The sequence below is a fragment of the Bos indicus x Bos taurus genome, chromosome 21 (genome assembly GCF_003369695.1).
Source record: "Bos indicus x Bos taurus breed Angus x Brahman F1 hybrid chromosome 21, Bos_hybrid_MaternalHap_v2.0, whole genome shotgun sequence".
NCBI lineage: Eukaryota > Metazoa > Chordata > Mammalia > Artiodactyla > Bovidae > Bos > Bos indicus x Bos taurus.
The window spans coordinates 44875319-44897044 of NC_040096.1; the positions used below are offsets into that span (position 1 = coordinate 44875319).

General features: G+C 40.1%; 1 protein-coding gene and 1 non-coding gene across 3 annotated transcripts; both read right to left on the reverse strand.

Moving 5' to 3' along the window:
• Positions 1 to 1084: 1084 nt before the first annotated feature.
• On the reverse strand, positions 1085 to 17338 carry EAPP (E2F associated phosphoprotein). 2 transcript variants are annotated; one of them, XM_027521939.1, is made up of 6 exons: positions 17157 to 17335; positions 14001 to 14182; positions 12818 to 12910; positions 11428 to 11545; positions 8681 to 8791; positions 1085 to 3124 (listed from the first exon to the last, which is right to left on the reverse strand). In XM_027521939.1, exons 1-6 carry the CDS (start codon positions 17252 to 17254, stop codon positions 2848 to 2850), a joined length of 879 nt encoding a protein of 292 aa, XP_027377740.1. In that variant the 5' UTR covers positions 17255 to 17335; the 3' UTR covers positions 1085 to 2847. The 2 variants fall into 2 exon arrangements, with proteins under 2 accessions (XP_027377740.1, XP_027377741.1); XM_027521940.1 differs by lacking the exon at positions 11428 to 11545 and having other exon boundaries at positions 2543 to 3124; positions 17157 to 17338.
• A 3924-nt stretch (positions 17339 to 21262) lies between these two features.
• LOC113880197 lies at positions 21263 to 21426 on the reverse strand. Its single transcript, XR_003507660.1, has one exon. It is a non-coding gene; the product is annotated as a U1 spliceosomal RNA (small nuclear RNA).
• Between the last annotated feature and the right edge of the window lie 300 nt (positions 21427 to 21726).

Consider the following 21726-nt stretch of genomic DNA (forward strand, 5'->3'; position numbering starts at 1 on the left):
ACATGACTGAGCGACTGAGCTGAACTGAACTGATGGGATGTTGATAAACTACTGCCAACTTTTTGTTCCCTTACTGATCCCTTCCTATAGGAAGACTTGATCAAATCCAATTTGTCCATTTCACACTGTAGGCAGGAAGCCCAGGGCCTGCAAACTTTTCCAGAAACGAAAACATACAAGAAAATGCCTGAGATCTAGGCATGAAAAGGGCAGACACCAATTTAAGAAAATTAAACTACAAAATTTTAAAATGTTCCATTAAATTCATATATAAACTTAATTTTTCATTTTAAAACATATGAATTTCCTCACATTTGAAAATAATTAGCACATTAGAGTTTTACATTTCTCAATAATTCTGACATATCCATGACTGCTTAAAATGCGTATCAAATCATTAATGAGTCAACACAGTCAATTAATTTCCAAAACCAGGATAATCCATTCAGAAAATTTTTTGAGAAAAGATATTCAACATTGGATATGCGTGCATCTTAATATTTGATGACATGGGGTAGGGTCTCCCTTTTCTCCCTCCATTCCCTAACTGCCTGCCTCCTTCATTTCCAAATTACATAACAGTTCAGAGGTGGGTGGCAGTGACTCCTGCAAGGGAGGGCTAGGGAATTGTGAGGACGAAACATTTAGGGGTAAGGAGGATAAGGGGCTTAGAAAAGAAGAAATCACAGGAACTTCCTCGGTGATCCAGTGGTTAAGAAACTGCAACGCTTCCAATGCAGGGGACAAAGGGTTCATGAATGATACACATGAAAACACAAAACAGAAGCATAGATACATCCTGGCAGGAGGCTTCTAGAGAGCAGCACCTGGCTTACATCCAGCTAGAAAACAGCAACCTCAGTCCCACAACCTCACAATGTGCAGTAGTTTGGAAGTGCAGCAGTTAGTGAAATCTTCCCTGGGCAAGTCTTCACATGAGAATACAACCTGGCCAACAACTGGATTACAACCTTTTTGGACCCTCAGTAGAAGATACTGCTAAGCCATGCCCAGACTCCTGACACAATGATAGTAAGATAGAAAAAGATCTTATAAAGCTACAGTAAGACAAATACAAGGTTAAAATAAGTAGACTAGTAGTATTATTTTGTAATGTATTATCTGGCAATATGTTGAAACATAAAAGTATATCAGATCAGATCAGTCGCTCAGTCGACTGAAACATTTAAAAGCATATATATTGAAACATTTAAAAGTATACATATTTCTTTCAACTGGATTTTTGTTGCTCAGTCCTGTCTGACTCCTTGCAACCTCTCCTTGCAACCTCACAGACTGCAATATGCCAGGCTTCCCTATCTTTCACTATCTCCCGGAGTTTGCTCAAACTCATGTCCACTGAGTCAATGATGCCATCCAACCATTTGATCCCCTGTCACCCCTTCTCCTCCTGCCCTCAATCTTTCCCAGCATGAGGGTCTTTTCAAATGAGTCAGCTCTTTGCATCAGGTGGCCAAAGTATTGGAGTTTCAGCTTCAACCTCAGTCCTTCCAATGAATATTCACGGTTGATGTACTTTAGGGTTGACTGCTTTGATCTCCGTGCAATCCAAGGGACTCTCAAGAGTCTTCTCCAGCACAATTCAACTGGATAGATATCAGCATATCACAAAAATGATCAACTATGATATTAAGACACTGGAAATTTCCTATAAGCAAATTCTTTATCATTCTTCTGCCTCCATCCAATTCCTACAAATACCACACTATCACTGTTTCCAGTTCACCTTATGTGTAGCCTTTTAGAAAGTGCAAAAGGCAGGGAGGTGGAAAGGATGTGTTTTCCCTCCTGGAGGTATATCATTCTCTGAGGAAGAAAGCAGAAGTCCCACTCAAGCTCTGTTGAGCCCTGACCTCTGTGGAAAATCACTGCTCTTTTCTAATCTTTTCATTTTATAGATGAGAAAACTGGAGCTCACAGGAACAGACTTGCCAAAGATTAGCATGGTAGAGCCTGAATTAAAACTTATTTCCTGATTTTTTTTCACTCTATCACATGTCTATTAAAATAACAAGAGGACCCTGAGCTTCCTAATGTTGTTTTTGGAAAGAGTCCAGTCATATTTTTTTTAAAAAGCTAAAATGTACAGATGCCTACACTGCAATTTCCTTCAAGCTGCCACTAATGATTTTTCTATTATTAAGAGCAAAAACAAAATAAGCTTGGTTGCTTGCAACAGCAATTCTGAAATAAATGGCAGCACAAGAGAGAGCAACAGAATTTTTAAGTCTAAAGCTAGAGGGTTAGTTTGCTCTTCCTTACCACAACTTTCTATTTTACCATGTTAATTCATTAAGTCTAGAATACTTGTAACTACCATCCTTCTAAGGAAAGACCTATGTTAATTACCCAAGGCACCCCCATACTAACTCTACCTAATTTTAACAGTTACTAAATACTGTTCACTCTATCCTATGGGGGAGAAGAGAAATAAACATTCTTCTAAGCAGAAACAATATAGTTTAAGTACACCAAGGGTATATCCAAAACAGAAAATAAAAGTAATACTCTGAAACAAAAGTTACCTGTAACTCTAGAACATTTTAATTCTAGAGAGCTTTAATAAATAAAAGGCCCCAGCTTCCAAATATCTATCCAAAAAAAGGAATGAATAATGAATCCCATCAGAACTGGGGAAATTTTCTTTTTCTTTAAAGGAAGTGGGGGAATGAGAGCAGACAACCATTTTCTTTCAAAAAGATAAAGATAAAACACTGCTTCCTCAAATAACCACTTAGACTGTCATTGAGATGAGTAGGCAGGAAGAACATAAATGTGTATTTGCCTTGTATACAGTATTGGGCAATTAAATGCCAGCATGGCTATTTAGGAATGGCTTGCTAAAACGTTGAAAAAATGAAAGACTTCATCCTTGTCATAGACTGCCACTTCAGTGGAACATTCGGTGCACATGACTGGGTGATAGATTTCTTCCACATCTGTCTCTGCCTCCTCTGCAGCACCTTCTTGGTTAGACCTCATCTTCTTATGGCCTCGCCTTTTCTTCCTGTTCTCTGGGGGTTTGTATCTCAGAATCTCTTCCTTGTTGACAGAACAATTCATTACAAACATTGCTCTGTATTGGGTTTTATATGATTCATGCCTAAGAGGAAAATGAAATGGAGAATTTGGATGTATGTTCTATTTTAATAGTTACACATTTAGATAAAAATTTAAGACTATCAAAAACTTACTGAAATACCAAAGAAAGTTAAAACATGAGAACAAAACAAGAAATTCAAAAACTTTTAAGAGTTATTTTAAGAACAGGAAGGGACCTGTTACAAAAATAGATAATAAAGAATGAATATATTCTACTGCTCTAAAACTAACTTTTACATCAGTAGAAAAAGTTTTTGATTTGCTCTTCCAACACAGAAAGACAAGAAAAGTTGTTGGAAACTTGAGAGGTAATGTTTAAAAAATCTTTGACTGCATCTTTTCCTATTGTGGCCTGAGACTTTGCCCTCCTCTCATTACAGGTGGTGCCATTCTGGTCACTATTTTAGTAAAAGCTACAATTTTAAATGCTTAAAGAGCACCTGACTTTATAATGTCCATTCTTGGCTTCACTCCAATAGTCTAAAGAATAAATATTGCTTTCTTTGTTCTCCTCAAATAACTTTTTTAATGTTTTTTCCTACTTTTCTTGACTTAGTAATTACTGTTACTTTTCTTTTCTCTGCCTTAAAGCTCATGCAACAGAAATATCTATTTGGCTAAAAACAGTGAAGTCAAGTTATGCCTCCATTGGTTCTAAACGCTGATCTTTTCCTCTTCCACCAACCACCAGGCTGGTGCTTCTCTAGGTGAGACCATAAAAATTACATTTATATTCCACCATATTGGAATCCTGTATTCATATGGAACACAATTTTTACCAAGACCAATTTCTACTGTTAGATCTTGAAGCAACTTCTTTTGGGTATAGGAATCCTGTAACATAGCAGTATGGTTTAATTTAAAAGAGAAGCAACTTAAATACAAAGGTACTTTACTTTTTCTTTATTTCCCACTCTAGGTGTCAATTTATATACAAAAAACTTAAGAGTTCAAATGGAGAGTACAAAAATTCATTGTTGCAGATGATCAGAAACCTCAAGTTAGCTAGTAAGAGTAAAACTACATCTGGCTACTCAGTGACTAGAACAAATCTACCACCTGCATCATCATTTAGTTTCAGTTAACCTGATTTAGAACACGGACTAAGTTAGACGTTTATAAGGCTACTGGCAAAAAAAGGAGAGGAAAAAGGCAAGAGTATATTTGGATTAATAGAATGACGGGGATAAAAAAATACATGATGTTCTCAATTGATGCATAAAAAGCATTTGAAAAATTCAACACTCTTTCATAATAAAAAACACCCAAAAACTAATATAAGGAACTCAATATAATAAAGGCCATATATGAAAAATTTATAGCTAACATCATACTCAATGATGAAAGACAAAACTTTTCCTCTAAGACAAGGGAACAAGACAAAAAATACCTGATTTTACCACTTCTATCCAACTTGAAAGTTATAATAAGTGCAATGAGGTAAGGAAAAGAAATAAAAGGCATCCAAACTGGAAAGGAAGAAGTAAAATCTTCTCTGTTCACAGATGACATGATATTATATGTTTAAAGTTCTATAAAGATTACACAAAAAACTATCAGAGCTAATAAATTAAGGCAGCAAAGTTGCAGAGTGCAAAATGAAGACATAAAAATCTGCTGTTTCTATACTCTAGCAAAGAACAATCCAAAAGGAAAGTAGAATAGAGATTACCAGAGGCTGGGATAGGTATAGATGGAGAATGGTGACTTACTGTCTACTGGGGAAACAGTTCCTAAATGGAGTGATGAACAAGTTCTGGAAATGGAGAGTCATGATGGCTGTACAATTGTACTGTAGTTCATGTCACTTAAATGTACACTGGAAGGTCAGGTGCACACTGCTATATTTAACATGGATAACCAACAAGGACCTATTGTATATAGCACAGGAAACTCTGCTCAACGTTATGTGCAAGGATGGGAAGGGGTTTGGGGGAGAATGGATAAATATATATATATGGCTGAGTCCCTTTGCTATTCATCTGAAACTACCACAACATCGTCAATCGGCTATACCCCAAAACAAAATAAAAAGTTTAAAGTTAAAAAAATAAAGGTTAAAACAGGCAACAAGATGAGTGTCCATTCTCACCACTCCTATTCAATATATTTCTAGAAATCTTAGTCAAAGCAATCAGGTTAAAAAAAAGAAAAGGTAACCAAACAGAAAAGAAAGAAGTAAAAGTATCCCTGTTTCCAGATGACATGATCTTATGTATACAAAACTCTAAAGATTCCAAAAATAAAATGTTAGAACTAATGAATTCAGCAAAGATTCAGGATACACAAGCAATCAACAAAAATCTGTTGCATTTTCACTAACAACAAACTGAGAAATTAAGAAAACAATCTCATTCACAATAACATAAAAATAATGAAATACTTAGGAATAAATTTAACCAAGGAGGTGAAGGATCTATACACTGAAAACTATGACAGTGATGAAAGAAATTGAAGAAAACACAAATAAATGTAAAGATATCCCAAGCTCAGAGACTGCTACAATGTCCATGCTACCCAAAGCCATTTTATAGAGTCAATGCAACCTTTATCAAAATTCCAGTGGCATTTTTCATAGAAACATAAAAAATTCTCAAGTTTGTATGGAACCATAAAAGACCTCAAATAGCCAAAATGATCTTGAGAAAGAAGAACAAAGCTAGAGGCATCGCACTTCCTGATTTCTAACTATGCTGCAAAGCTACAGTAATCAAAACAGTATGGGATTGGCATAAAAAACCAGACTCATTGATCAACAGAACAGAACCAAGAGCCCAGAAATAAACCCATGCATGTACCATAAACTAATATTTGGGAAGGAGTCAAGAATATTCAATGGGGAAAAGACAATCTCTTCAATAACTGGTATTGGGAAAACTAGATATTCATAGGCAAAAAAATGAAATTGGACCCTTAACTTACACCACTCACAAAAATTAATTGGAAATAAAGACTACAACTTAAAATTTGAAATCGTAAAACTCCTAAAAGAAAACCTAAAAAAAAGCTCCTTAACACTGGTCTTGGCAATGTTTTGGAGCTGACACCTAAGGCACAAGCAACAAAAGCAAAAATAAACAAATGGGAACTCCATCAAACTAAAAAGCTTCTGCGCAGCAAAGAAACAATCAACAAAATAAAAAGGCAACCTATGGAATGGGAAAAAATATTTGCAAATTATATATCTCATAGAGGGTTAATCTCCAAAATATATAAGGAACTCAATATAAAAAAATCCAATTAATAAGTGGGCAAAGAAGTTGAATAGACATTTTTACAAAAAAGACATACAAATGGCTAACAGGTATACAAAAAGGTACTCAATATTATCAGGGAACTACATATCAAAACTACTGCAAGATCATCACCTCAAAACTACAGTAAGATATCACCTCATAGAATAGATATGATCAAAAAGTCAAAAGATAACAAAAGTGAACCCTTGTGTACTACTGGTAGGAATGTAAATTGGTACAGCCACCATGGAAAACAGTACAGAGGAGCCTCAAAAAGTCAAAAAGAGAACCGTCATATGATCTAGCAATCCCACTGTTGGGAATGTATACAAAGGAATGAAAATACTCTCTCAAAGAGACATCTGAGCCCTCACCTTAGCCAGGTGATCAAGGTCAACATTAATAGCCATAAATCATGTTGATAGCTTGTTGCCTATGATATAATGTGATGAAAATGGCACTTTACTTCAGTGGTCTTCCTCCCAAAAACCCATTACAGCATTTACAACAGCCAAGATGTGGAAACAACATACATGTCCATCGACTGATGAATAAATAAAGAAAATATGGTATATACACACAATAGAATATTATTCAGCCATTAAAAAGAAAAAAGAAAAAAATCCTGCCATTTGTAACAACATGGATGGAGCTTGAAGTAATTATGCTAAGTGAAATAAGTCAGAAAGAGAAAGACAAATAGTGTATGATCTCACTTATATGTGAAATCCAAAAAAAAAAGAAACCAAACAACTGAACTCATAAAGTTGGTGGGGGAGACAATGTTCATCGCAACACTGTTTATAATAGCCAGGGCATGGAAGCAACCTAGATGTCCATCAGCAGATGAATTAATAAGAAGGCTGTGGTACATATGCACAATGGAGTATTACTCAGCCATTAAAAATAATACATTTGAATCAGTTCTAATGAGGTGGATGAAACTGGAGCCTATTATACAGACTGAAGTAAGCCAGAAAGAAAAACACCAATACAGTATACTAACACATATATATGGAATTTAGAAAGATGGTAACAACAACCCTGTATTGCGAGACAGCAAAAGAGACACTGATGTATAGAACAGTCTTTTGGACTCTGTGGGAGAGGGTGAGGGTGGGATGATTTGGGAGAATGGCATTGAAACATGTATAATATCATATGTGAAATGGATCGCCAGTCCAGGTTGGATGCATGATACAGGATGCTCGGGGCTGGTGCACTGGGATGACCCAGAGGGATGGTATGGGGAGGGAGGTGGGAGGGGGGTTCAGGATGGGGAACACGTGTACACCCGTGGCAGATTCATGTTGATGTATGGCAAAACCAATACAATATTGTAAAGTAATTAGCCTCCAATTAAAATAAATAAATTTATATTAAAAAAAAAAGTTGGTGGGGGAGGGTCGGTGGATGAAGGTGGTCAAAAGATACAAACTTCCAGTTATAATGATTAAGCTCTGGAGATGCATGTATAGCATGATGACTATAGTTAACAATGTGCTGTGCTTAGTTGTGTGTGTGTGTGTGTGTGTGTGTGTGTATGTGTGTGCTTAGTTGCTCAGTCGTGTCTGACTCTTTGCAATTGCATGGACTGTAACCCACCAGGCTCCTCTGTCCATAGGGATTCTCCAGGTAAGAACACTGAGTGGGTTGCCATGACCTCCTCCTGGGGATCTTCCCAACCCAGGGATCAAACCCAAGCCTCCCGCTGTATCACATACTTGAAAAATGCTGAGAGTAGATCTTAAAAGTTTTCACCACCCAAAAAAAGGAACTATGTAAGGTGATGGCTGTGTTAACTAACCTTATTGTGGTAATCATCCTGCAATATATTTGAATATCTAATCATTACACTGTATACTGTATACCTAAAGCTTATACAATGGTATATGTCAATTACATCTCAATAAAACTGGGAAAAGATTTAATTCTTAAATGGTCTAGCTAACAATAAATTGAATATTCAAATGAAATACTCTTACAGCAACATTTTTAAATGCTTAAAATAGTAAATTTTATGTTATCACAATAGAAAAAAAGAATGAGTCTATTTGAGAGATTTCATCATCTTAAAATATATATGCAGTTTTACTGAATCCTTATCAGCACTGGCAAGTACTTATTAGAAAACCTAGTTAGACTACATATAATCAAAATTATTTCTATAAAGATTAGTCGTGCAGCACAAGGGATATATGAGGACAGAACTTTATCAGAATTCCTAAGTACCTCAAAAGTCTATTTAAACAAGGACCACCAAGTGGTTTTATTTTCATGCGTGTGTGTGTATGTGTGTGTTGTTACCCTTTATCAGTTACCTTTGGCAATCAAGACATAGTGTAGTCATGCAGGCAGGGCAATTCAAGACAGCATCGCTATTCGGAACAGGCTGTTGTTGACATGGTCGCTGTATTCCAAAACCATGGTAGCTAGAACAGAAAGAGGAAGGGTGAAGCACATTAAAGCCAGATCTTCCTTTCTAAGGCCACTTTCCAATAAAAGAAATCAGTACCCTTTAGAAAAATGGTTAATTCTAGGAATGGGGCACATAAGGTAGACCTGGAACATCCTGTAGTGCCAGAAAGTAAGGCGGTACTCAAAAAGAAAAAACAAAACCAAAAATCCATGAGACAGTATGTTAAAGGGGCACAGGAGTCAACTCAAAGAGCCCCTGATGACTGAAATTAAAACAATTAGAGCATTGAAATAAAACAGTGTTAAATTATAAGCAAAGTATAAATAAATACCCATGACTCTATGCTGATATAAATGACTTAATATGTAAATAAATGGGGAGAACAGACACATCTCCCATATGTAAGAACTACAAATAATTTATGAAGATACTCTCCCCTAAAGGAGACGGAACATGACTCCTTAAGTCTAGGCTAAATATAATAACATCCTTCCAAATAGAAGGTACAGAAAGGTGTGGAAAGAGGAACTTTACAGCTGAGAAACTAAATCATGCTTGATAGTATGTGCCCTTGATACAAAGTGATGAAAACGGCACTTTACGTCTATGGTCTTTCGCCGCAAAACCTCTAATTCCAGTCTGATCATGAGAAAAGCATTAGATAAATTCCAATAGAGGACCCTCCCACAATATTCCTGACCCATGCTCCTCAAAACTGTTAAAGTCATCAAAACCAAGGAAAGTCTGAGAAACTCATAGCCAAGAAAAGCCTCAGTAGACATGACAACTAAATGTAACATGGTATCCCAGATAGGCTCTTGGAAGAGAATATAGATATTAGGATAAAAACTAAGGAAATCTGGGGGGATTCCCTGGCAGTCCAGTGGTCAGGTCGTCTTGCTGTTGGTTGCAGGGAGTAATAAGGAAATTCTCTGTATTACCAGCTGAATTTTTCTGTACCTCTAAAATTATTCTAAAAAAGTCTACTAATTAAACACACACACATCAATAAAGCTACTTTTAAAAAGCAAGCATTGTAAGCTCTAAGTGCCTAAGAATCTTAGTCTGTTTTGTTCCCTTTTGTATTTCAAGAGTCTGGAACAGTGTTTTGCGTATAGTAAGTGCTCAACAAATATGTGCTGATTGAAAAAATAAAGTATGAATTTACTTACAAAGACACTAAAGTATAAAAGGATATATTCTTAAAAGGGGCTTATAGATGTTACTTCTCAAGATTACATAACAATGAAAATACATTCCATCTTAAGTCACTGACAACTTCTGTTACCGGAATCAGGAGCTAGATCTTAAGCTCCTTAATTATTTCAACAGCGCTCATAGCACTTAAAATGTTCATCTCACACTGTAGGTGTGAAAACTACTCATCACTTAAATGCAAGCGACAGCTGTAAGTGGTGCACGGATGAAACTGAGAGAGGAAAAAAGAACAAAGTGGAAGAGTGGAAGCTAAAAGGTGGTACATAAAGACCCACACAGCATCACATTCCCTCTGGACTGGACAACTATAGATTCCTGGGCCCCACCCTCGATGAATCGAAACTTCCTGGAGTAGGACTCAAGGGTTTGCATTTCACTCTCACCAGTGATTCTGAAGCTCAGGCAGGCTAGGGTAACATTAGGTAACAGTGATAAGCTTTCAGCTTTCATTTTTATGATAAATCGATCTTCATCAAATCAAATTTGAAATAGAGTGTGGAGTTTCCTCTTGAAATGATGGAAATGACTTGAAACAACATAGGAAGTGGTTGCACACCCCTGTGAACACACTAAATGCCACTGAACTGCTAACTTCAAAATGGTTAACATTACGTCATGTGAATTTTACCTCAACTTTAAAAAGTCAAATTTGTAAACATGATTCAAGTATTCATATAGAAAACATAACATCCACTCTTAATCCACATAAACTCTTTTACTTTTGGCCATGCTGAGGCATGTGGGATTTTAGTTCTCCAACCAGGAATCGAACCTGAGCACCTTGCAGTGGAAACGTGGAGTCCTAACCACTGGACCCCCAGGGAATTTCCCATATAAACTTTTAATCTCTAAGTAATTTTATACTGCTTATTTGAAAAAAGTCAGCTTTGTTTCTTGAAGGGAGAGACTTGACTAACTACAGCAGTTTGAATTCAACAACAGTTTTTAAAAAATATATGGTCTAAAGAATGTATATATGTATATAACTGAGTCACTTTGCTGTACAGCAGACATTGGCACGACATTGTTAATCAACTATGCTGTTGCTCTTCAGTCACTGAGTCGTGTCCAGCTCTTTGTGACCCCATGGACTCCAGCACACCAGGCTTCCCTGTCTTTCACTATTGCCCAGAGTTTGCTCAGATTCATGTCCATTGAGTCCATGATGCTATATTTCAAATAAAAATAAATAAATAACCAATGGCCTGACTGAAATTTGCTTTTCATTTTCAAAATATTCGGTAGTTTTTTTCCTCAAACTTTCTTTACGCATGACCCAGGTCTCCTGCATTACAGGCAGATCCCTCACCATCTTAGCCACCAGCAAAGTCTCTATAAACATACACACATACACTCAAAACGTGAGTACAGTGAAAATCATCTTTTAATCATTTTCCCTAAAGATTTGAAATATTAAATTTAAGTTCTTACCCTCTTCTCTGTGCGTCAACCCAGGCCTGATCTCTGTTATCTTTTTCAGGATCATATAGTAATTCATCATTTGTTAGAATTCTGTGTTGTTTCTTCTTTTTTTTCTTGGTCACTTGTGCTAATTTTGAAAATGTTAAGAATATGGCTAAGTAGCATGTCTAAAATTCACACCTTCTTTTACACAAAATGAAGAATCCTATTTCCTAAGGTATACATTTTTTCTATCTTCCTAAAAAAAATTTTTTAAACTATTCCTCCAAATAAAGTTCAGAACCAAGTTCAAATAATGAGAAGTCAGAGTCTCAAAAAAGCCACCCAAATCAAGTCAAGAACAGACACTAATTTTTTTTTTTTGGCTGCACTGCTCGGCTTGCAGAATCTTAGCTCCCCAGACCAGGGATCAAACCCAGAGTGGAGTCTCAACCACTGGACCACCAGGGAATTCCTTAGAAACTATTTTTGATGTCTTAAATTTTCCATAAGTTCTCATACATTAAATGCGACTGATTTCAGAACAAAAATGAGTGGAACACTATGATCATATACATATACTAGACCAACTTGAACAAGTCAATATTTATGCAACAATATATAAAAATATAAAATCATTTCTTTACCTTATAAATATGTTATGTATGTATTCCATCATAACTACTGATATAATTTAGTTTTAGCTCTTGTCATTATGCTCAACTTTGCTCAAAATTTACACAAAATCAGGGGCTTCCCTGGTGGTCCAGTGGTTAAGAATCTGCCTTGCAACGCAAGAGACACCACTTCCATCCCTTGTCTGGGAAGATCCCACATGCCGCAGAGCAACTACAGCCTCAGCCTGGTGCCTAGAGCCTATGCTCCACAACGAGAGAAGCCACTGCAATAAGAAGCCCACGACTGCAACCAAGAGTAGCCCCTGCTCGCCGCAACTAGAGGAAGCCTGCACGCAGCAATGAAGACTCACTACAGCCAAAAAAAATTCTAATTTATACAAAATCAATTTCAAAGAACAGAGAGGTTGATTTTTTTAAAAAAGCAACAACTTAGGGAAAATTCTACAAGAGAGTAAAACCTAGAAACTATCTGCAGTCGTGAAAGCAAATGCTGCTGTGCTAAAGAACCCTGAAGGAAAAAGAGGCCGAGAGCCTTGAGCAGAGAGCTACTGAGTCAGGACTCTCCTCCTCTCCCCAGATGCGCCTCTGCACGCTGCCCTAGTCCCAAGCCCTCAGGTGTGTGTGCTTCCATCTGTTCTACGCACAATCCTGCTTTTGTTTTCACATCAACCGCCTGCAATTTCTTAAAAGATAAAACTCAAAGGGAAAACCTAATATCAAATTGCTAGGTAACACTTCTTTCATAAAATATAGCTGCTAAACCTGGTGAACATGTTCCTTACCTGCTTTGTCTTCATCTTCAGAATCAGAATCAAAATATATATTGTCATAGTACTTTGTCGGAGCTGTTCCAACTATCCCATCTCCTGAAGACCCTAGTCAAACCATAAAGGAAGTTTAAAGACTAAAAAATACAGAATTGACAAGATAAAAAACTCCATACATTCTTCCATCACTTCAAACTGCTATCGGCTCATTCCCAATTTCATTTCAGTGGAAAAATACTTTCACATCAATGACTTATTGGAGTCAATGACTTACTGTATTTCTGTGCCCTATGCAATTACAGAGAACTTCTCGTCCTCGAATATGTGTTCCAAATCATGAGAAAATTATTCTTCCTCTCTTGCCAGAAAGAGACTGAAAGCACATATGATAATGATAAAAGCACATCTAATTAAACAAAATAGCCATATTTTCAAGTTACCAGCATATATATCTCTACCTTTCAGCCATGCAGTATACTGTAGAGAACAGGAAATAAACATCTTGTTTTAAGGGACTTTAGAAAAAAGAGGGTAAGAGCTCTATAAAGAGTCAGGAGGAATGAGTCAAGGACATGTTCTTCCTCTCCTCAGTAGTGCCCAGTGCTGTGACATTACCTACACTTCTGTCATCATATGCGTACATCCCTAATTCTTCCTCTTAATTAATATCTGCCTTTGCTTTGATCATTATCATATATTCTTTCAATTCTTAATAGTTAATATATAGCATAACAATATGGAAACCAATGTTGAGGAGTCCTACTTTCACAAAAGTTTTCAAGGCAGGTACATTTTACATAACAGACCACGCACCAGAATTAAGTATATTTCATTACTTACTAAAATAAGATAGGAATTTGTGGTGACACATTGCTCAATCTGCTATATCAGTGTTACATAACCTAAAAAGTACTTCTATAAGCTAATGTGTCTTTCTTTATCCTAGGGTAAAAAGTACAAAAGGAAATCATATAAGTAAACAACGCTTAACAGCCTCTTTCCAGCACCACAGGAAAAGTCTGCACTAGCAATGAAAGAAAAGCACGCTCAGGTTGCCAAGTACATTTATTCATTCACTCAAGACGTGTTTACTGGGCACGGACTGAAAGTGCTGGGGACACAACAGAACGCAAATAAGGGTCTCTGCCGTTATGGAGCTTAGAAAAATATCTATGTGAGAATCGAACTAAAAGTTTACCTGTTTCTAGAGAAGATAACTTGTCCTCCATTGTTTTTATGGTAGAATTTAATTCAGCTTCCATTTCTTTTTCAAATTCATCTTCACTAGAGGATTCACTTTCCCCAGTAAGGCATTCTCTGATAAGTTTTCGTTTTTGGTCAGGAGTTCCATGTAAAAGCACATCCACCTCATCTTCAGAACTAGAACACATTTAAATCACAAAGAACATGAACATTAAAGTATTAAAATAACTTGAACACCTATCATCCCATTGCCCAACAATTTTAAGTTTCATAAGGTTGCACTGGATTCAGCTGTCATTACATACAGCTCTTCTGACTTCAACCATTTCTGCATATTTCCAAACATATTTTTTAATGTCTGCATACCATTTCCTCTTGCAGATGCTGTATAGTTATTTGTCCTTGCTATTAAACACATACAATGAATAGCTCTGGATATATAATTTTGTTTCTGTTGATTTCCTTAGGTTAAATGTCTAAAATTAGACATAAACATCCTTCTGACTTCTGGAATTATCACACTACTTTTCAAGTGTATTGCACCAATTCGTAATTCTATCAGCAATGAAAATTTTACTGGGCGTTTGTTTCAAAGTCTGGACACTTAAATAAAACTTAATATACGTAACAGACAGCTAATATATCCACACAAAATGTTAACAGACAGTAAATAAATATCACAGTTTAAAAGGCACAGTGCTACAGGGAACTATAAAAAGAGAGAGAGACCTAAAGTATATTCCAAATTCTCCTGAGCAATGTATGCCGATTTGCCCTTCTGTGCCTGGGTTTCCCCATCAATAGCAGTATGGAATTAAACCAGGTATCAGAAGAAATGAAATGTTATCCAGATGAAATGCCTAAGACATTTCTAATACAGTCAATAGTACATATATAATGTTCAATGATTCATGGTCTGATGAACAGTTACAGACTATTCATGGGTTTTGCTTCACTATTTTTCTCTTCTATTAATACACCAGAAGAAGGTAAATAAGAATAATACAACTCATGCCAATCAATTTTGCTAATGACAGAGGCCTTATCCAGATTTTACTCCCAAGAAAATTCCCCATCCTGATCAGCATGCTCCCTTTTTCATCACCTCTATATTCACTCAGGTTCTCTTATCTCTGCCTGTACCATCAAGGCCTAATGATCTCCAGGTCTCAAAACTCTTCTGCTTCCTTCCACCCTGAACCCTGATGCCAGCATATTACTCCTAAAGAACTGTTATCACATCACTACCCAAATCCAAAAGAAAATCATCCATGACCAAAACTCCGAGTACAGCATTCAAAAGAATCTTCCACAATCTGGTTTCAACTTATCTTTTCAGGCTTATCTTTCACTGTTACCCTTGAACTATCACAGTACTCTTCAACTGGGGGCAATTTTGCCTCCTAGGGAACATATGGCACAGCTAGAGATATTTTTGATTGTCACAACTGGGATGTGGGAGGAGGGGTTACTGGCATCTAGTGGCATATTTACTGCCTGCTGTAAAAGGTGCATTCTCCAAGCCCAAGTGGTCCTCAGCTATAATACCAACCCACTGAACACGTAGCAGCCATGTGGGCCTCTCCAAGTAACTCCTATAGATGGGAGTTGGAAGCAAGAGCAACCAACACAAACGGGATGCTCAGACTGCTTGCTCTACTGTGAGGTGTCTCTTACTCGGGAGACTCATGTGTTCTGCCAGCTTCCATGAAACAGTAACAGGCGATAAAGGAGTCACTTCTAGATAGAGTAAAATCAAATCCTGACAGACACCTCTTAAACACCTCTCTAACACAATTTCCCTTTCCAAAACAAGCATTGGATTCAGCAGGCAATACTGCCTAATAACACTGTTTTGTTTTCAAAGTATTTACAGTTACCTTACCAGTGACAACCATCACAGGAATATAAAGTCTCCTTACAAATATTTAACTACATGGGAATTCCCTGGTGATCCAGGGGTTAGGACTCTCTGCTTCCACTGCTGGGGGCCCAGGTTCAATCCCCGGTTAGGGAACTAAGATCCCACAAACTGTGAGCCAAAAAAAAAGGCATTTAACTACAAAAATGTAAACTGACTTAAAGAAAAATATTAAATGAATAATAACAAGGGTGAATATGGGAATGATAATGGAAGAATAACTCAAGTTCAGGAAACACTGAAACCAATCAAACTGAATTACTAATTGAGACCTACTTTCACAGACTGGGCCCCTAAGTGAAACTCTTCATAAGGGAATCCTGGAATCCATCCTCACTTCCCACAACAGAAATCCTCACAGCAGTCTGATCTCCCATCCTATAAACCTTCCTCAGGATAGTATGAGGAAGCACTGTGATTAAGAGAAAAACGGTTTCACAGAAAACTAGTCGGACAGAATGTTTTTAAGTTTATGAACAGGATCTGCTGACAGCTTTAAAAATGGCTAAACTTGCCTGGAAATACCTAGTCAACATAATTGCAAGTTTCCCCCAGGTAGGATTAATCCCTCCCTTCTGGAAATTCCCGTGGAACTTCATCTGTAACTATCCCAGGTCATCTTTTTCTACAGCGCTCTTCTGCAATACACGTTTATTTCCAAGACCTGTATCTCGCAAGATACTTATCTATCTTATGTCCCCTACTTTACCGTTAAACCTGTCGAAGACAAAAAATCTTATGTCTGATCTCTGTAGCCCAGAGCAAGCATACAATAGCCTAATTTCTGTTTATGGCAGTTTAATCTTCATGATGTTCAATTCACAGTTAAGTCCCAAGTGCCTCACAACAAACTCGAGATGTTTATTATACTTTCTTTTTACAAACAAGAAACCGACGATAAGAGACTGGCCCTCAGTCACAGTGCTGGTAAGCTGCAGAAGCAGGATTCGACCTCACGGCTTTTGAATCTTACGCTTAATTCCAGAATATGGACTATGGCCCTTCCCTGCGCCAATTTCGATCCTGCCTCCCCCGTGACTGCAAGACCTCACCAGAACCCCCGGCGGAGTTCCACAGACGACAGCGGGGTGCGACAGGGTCCCGAACCGCTGGCCGGAGTATCCGAAAGGGCCCGGAAAGCGCAGCAAGTCGGGAGGCTGAGGTCCGACCTTGGTCCGAAGCCTCGGGGGCCGGGGAGAGGCAGGGGGACGCGGCGGGGCAGGGGCCCACCTGCTCAAAGCCGGCTCCTCGTCGCTAGGCTCCTCAACTGCGTACGGGTCATAGTCGTCTTGGAGGCGGTTCATAGTGACTAGCCCCTCCGATACCATCCACAGGCGTCTGCCGAATGACTGTTTACTCCGCAGGTCCCTTCCCTAAAGTGCTCCGACACAACTTCCGCCCGCACTTCCGAGTCCTTAATGCGCGCCTGCGCGGTTATTCCCAGCGAAGGGCTGGTACGGCAGGCGGGTCCCAAAGACCTGCTGCTACCCTTCGCAACAGGAATATGTTCCTATTTGGAACATAGGAAGCCGCTACCTTATTACTGGAAGTTGCAGTCAGCACCCTCATAAGTGGCAGTATGTGAGATAAACACTCCACTTTCCGTGTTTCACGTTGTGACATGAAAAACCAGAAATCTATATGCTGAGGGACTTGTAGCCTTAGATCAGGGCCAGTAGGTCTCCAGACACTAGCATTCGACGTCCCTCCAGCCTCGTCGCCTGAAACACTTCTGCCTTTTTTTCTCGCGCTACTGCCTTGGTTTCACAGTTCTCCCTTCTCAGTCTGACTTCCGCCCTCTTCTGTCTTCCAAAAAGTTGCTAAGCTGTCATTCAATTCAGTTCAGTTCAGTCGCTCAGTCGTGTCCGACTCTTTGAGACCCCATGAACCGCAGCACGCCAGGCCTCCCTGTCCTTCACCAACTCCCGGAGTTTACCCAAACCCGTGTCCATCGAGTCGGTGATGCCATCCAGCCATCTCATCCTCTGTCATCCCCTTCTCCTCCTGCCCCCAATCCCTCCCAGCATCAGAGTCTTTTCCAGTGAGTCAACTCTTCGCATGAGGTGGCCAAAATATTGGAGTTTCAGCTTCAGCATCAGTCCTTCCAATGAACACTCAGGACTGATCTCCTTTAGGATGGACTGGTTGGATCTCCTTGCAGTCCAAGGGACTTTCAAGAGTCTTCTCCAACACCACATTTCAAAAGCACCAACCTGTCATTACTTCCTAATTTGCCTTTCTTGACCTCTTCTTGCTGCTAAGTCACTTCAGTCGTGTCCGACTCTGTGCGACCCCACAGACGGCAGCCCACCAGGCTCCCCCGTCCCTGGGATTCTCCAGGCAAGAACACCGGAGTGGGTTGCCATTTCCTTCTCCAATGCAGGAAAGTGAAAAGTGAAAGTGAAGTCGCTCAGTCGTGTCCGACTCTAGCGACCCCATGGACTGCAGCCCACCAGGCTCCTTGGGATTTTCCAGGCAAGAGTACTGGAGTGGTGTGCCATTGCCTTCTCCATGACTTCTTAGTCCCAATCTTTTCTCAGCCCTTACCTTACACATCCACTGGATATGTCAGATGAGACAGATGACAGCGTCTTGACTGTAAGACCGTTTCTTCTGTTTCTTTACCAGCCTATATTCAAGCGTCTGCCCCCTTAGGGACAAGTGACCCCTCTTAATGATCCAATTCAGATGACTACTCTGTCTTATTTAATCCTTGCCCTTTCCTCTGATACTTTGTCGAATTTCCTCTTGCTTGGCTAGATACCTCCGCCTGTTGCAATTCAATCAATGTAGCCCCAAACCGGCACAGCATTTTTCACCCCATTCCTATGCCTCAGCCAATAGCTACTTTTGACTCAATTTCTGCTCTTACCACTTCCTGACATCCTTAGAGTTGCCATAGACTGAAAGTCTTGGAATCGATTGGACTCCTTTGTCCCTTCTTTGCCAACAAAGGGCTGTCTAGGCAAAGCTGTGGTTTTTCCAGTAGTCATGTATGGATATGAGAGTTGAACCCTAAAGAAAGCTGAGCGCCAAAGAATTGATGCTTTTGAACTGTGGTGTTGGAGAAGACTCTTGAGAGTCCCTTGGACTGCAAGGAGGTCCAGCCAGTCCATCCTAAAGGAAATCAGTCCTGGGTGTTCATTGGAAGGACTGATGCTGAAGCTGAAACTCCAATACTTTGGCCACCTGATGCGAAGAGCTGACTCATTGGAAAAGACCCTGATGCTGGGAAAGATTGAAGGCAGGAGGAAAAGCAGTGACAGAGGATGATGAGCTAGTTGGATGGCATCACCGACTCAATGCACATGAGTTTGAGCAACCCTGGGAGACTGTGAAGGACAGGTAAGCCTGGCATGCTGCAGTCCATGTGGTCGCAGAGTCAGGCACGACTGAAACAGTAAGTGATTTTACAGATATTATATTTGTCTTCATCTGATCTGCTTAGTATAACCTCTAACACCTATTCAGTTCAGTTCGGTTCAGTCGCTCAGTCGTGTCTGACTCTTTGGGACCCCATGGACTGCAGCACGCCAGATCTCCCTGTCCAACTCCCGGAGTTTACTCAAACTCCGTGTCCATTGAGTCGGTGATGCCACCCAACCATCTCATCCTCTGTCGTCCCCTTCTCCTCCCGCCTTCAGTCTTTCCCAGCATCAGGGTCTTCTCCAATGAGTCAGTTGTTCACATCAGGTGGCCAAAATATTGCAGTTTCAGCTTCAGCATCAGTCCTTCCAATGAATATTCAGGACTGATCTTCTTTAGGATGGACTGGTTGGATCTCCTTGCAGTCCAAGGGACTCTCAAGAGTCTCCCCCAACGCCACAGTTAAATTCTTCAGTGCTCAGCTTTCTTTCTAGTCCAACTCTCACATCCATACATGACTATTGGAAAAACCATGGCTTTGACTAGAGGGACCTTTGTTGGCAAAGTAATGTCTCTGCTTTTTAATATGCTGTCTGGTTGGTCATAACTTTTCTTCCAAGGAGCAAGCGTCTTTCAATTTCATCGCTGCAGTCACCATCTGCAGTGACTTTGGAGCCCCCCAAAATACAGCCTGTCACTGTTTCCATTGTTTCCGCATCTGTTTGCCATGAAGTGATGGGACCAGATGCCAGGATCTTAGTTTTCTGAATGTTTAGTTCCAAGCGAACCTTTTCTCTCCTCTTTCACTATCATCAAGAGGCTCTTTAGTTCTTCTTCGCTTTCTGCCATAAGGGTGGTGTCATCTGCATATCTGAGGTTATTGATACCTCTCTCTTCCTTTCCCGATTTGGAACCAGTCTGTTGTTCCATGTCCAGGTCTAACTGTTGCTTCCTGACCTGCGTATGGCTGACCTCAAGAGGCAGGTCAGGTGGTCTGGTATTCCCATCTCTAAGAATTTTCCAGAGTTCGTTGTGATCCACACAGTCAAAGGCTTTGGCATAGTCAATGAAGCAGAAGTTCTTCCTGGAACTCTTGCTTTTTCCGATGATCCAACGGATGTCGGCAATCTGATCTCTGGTTCCTCTGCCTTTTCTAAATCCACCTTGAAGAGCTGGAAGTTCAGGGTTCACGTACTGCTGAAGCCTGACTTGGAGAATTTTGAGCATTATTTTACTAGCGTGTGAGATGAGTGCACTTGTGCGGTAGTGTGAGCATTCTTTGGCATTGCCTTTCTTTGGGGTTGGAATGCAGACTGACCTCTTCCAGTCCTGTGGCCAGACTGCTGAGTTTTCCACATTCAGCACGTTCACAGCATCTTTTAGGATTATGAAATAGCTCACCTGGAATCCCATCAACTCCACTAGTGAAGGTCCTAAGGCTCACCCACTTGACTTCGCATTCCCGGATCGCTGGCTCTAGTTGAGTGGTCACTGCTGCTGCTGCTGCTGCTGCTGCTGCTAAGTCGCTTCAGGCGTGTCCGACTGTGTGCGACCCCATAGACGGCAGCCCCCCAGGCCTCCCTCCTCCCTTGGATTCTCCAGGCAAGAACACTGACTGGAGTGGGTTGCCATTGCCTTCTCTGAGTTGAGTGATCACACCACTTCACTACTTTCTGTGTAACACCTATTATTCAAAGTGTTGTAAACTTAACAGAGATCCTTTCCCCAAATGGGGAAAGTGACAAGCGTTCATAAGAAGAGTTACTACTGGAAGTACAACTGAGAAGATTCCATGGTCTGAACGATTAAGCACATCACACTTAACTTCCTGTGCATCACCAGTACAAGTGACGAAACACACTGCGTAATGCCGAAGTGATAGAAGCTTTATTAGAAGTACGCAGCAACCGCCGAAAGAGCAGACTACGTAGCCACTATAAGCTCGTCTATTCTTCATAAACCACGTTGATCAGGGGAAAGCGCGAACGCAGTCCCCCACTACCACAAATTATGCAGTCGAGTTTCCCACATTTGGGGAAATCGCAGGGGTCAGCACATCCGGAGTGCAATGGATAAGCCTCGCCCTGGGAAAACCACCTTCGTGATCATGGTATCTCCCCTGCCAGGTAAGTATGAGTTGATGCCCACCCACCGCCCAGCACCCTCGAGCTCGCCCCACTCTGCACGCACGGTCACTTCCCTCGCACCACCTCCGCACACTCAGCTCCTGCTCGTCCCTCGGCCCGGCCTCGCCCACCCGGGGAACAACCTCAGGAACCTCCGCGTGTGCACACGCAGGACACCGAGGCCCGGGAGGAGCGGGACCAGCAGCCTCCGCGCGCCGCTCATCTACATACGCCACGCCCCCATACCGGTTGTGTGACCAACCAATCCCCAACCTAGACAAGTTGCCTTGAGGTTTCTGGGCCCGCAG

What these genes read in the sequence shown, in the direction of transcription:
- EAPP (XM_027521939.1), bottom strand. Translation starts at nt 17,254, where the DNA reads ATGGTATCGGAGGGGCTAGTCACTATGAACCGCCTCCAAGACGACTAT. An exon ending in GAGGAGCCGGCTTTGAGCAG is followed by an intron (nt 14,183 to 17,156) that starts GTGGGCCCCTGC and finishes AATGTGTTCTAG; the next exon opens with TTCTGAAGATGAGGTGGATG. An exon ending in TGAAGATGAAGACAAAGCAG is followed by an intron (nt 11,546 to 12,817) that starts GTAAGGAACATG and finishes TTTCAAAATTAG; the next exon opens with CACAAGTGACCAAGAAAAAA.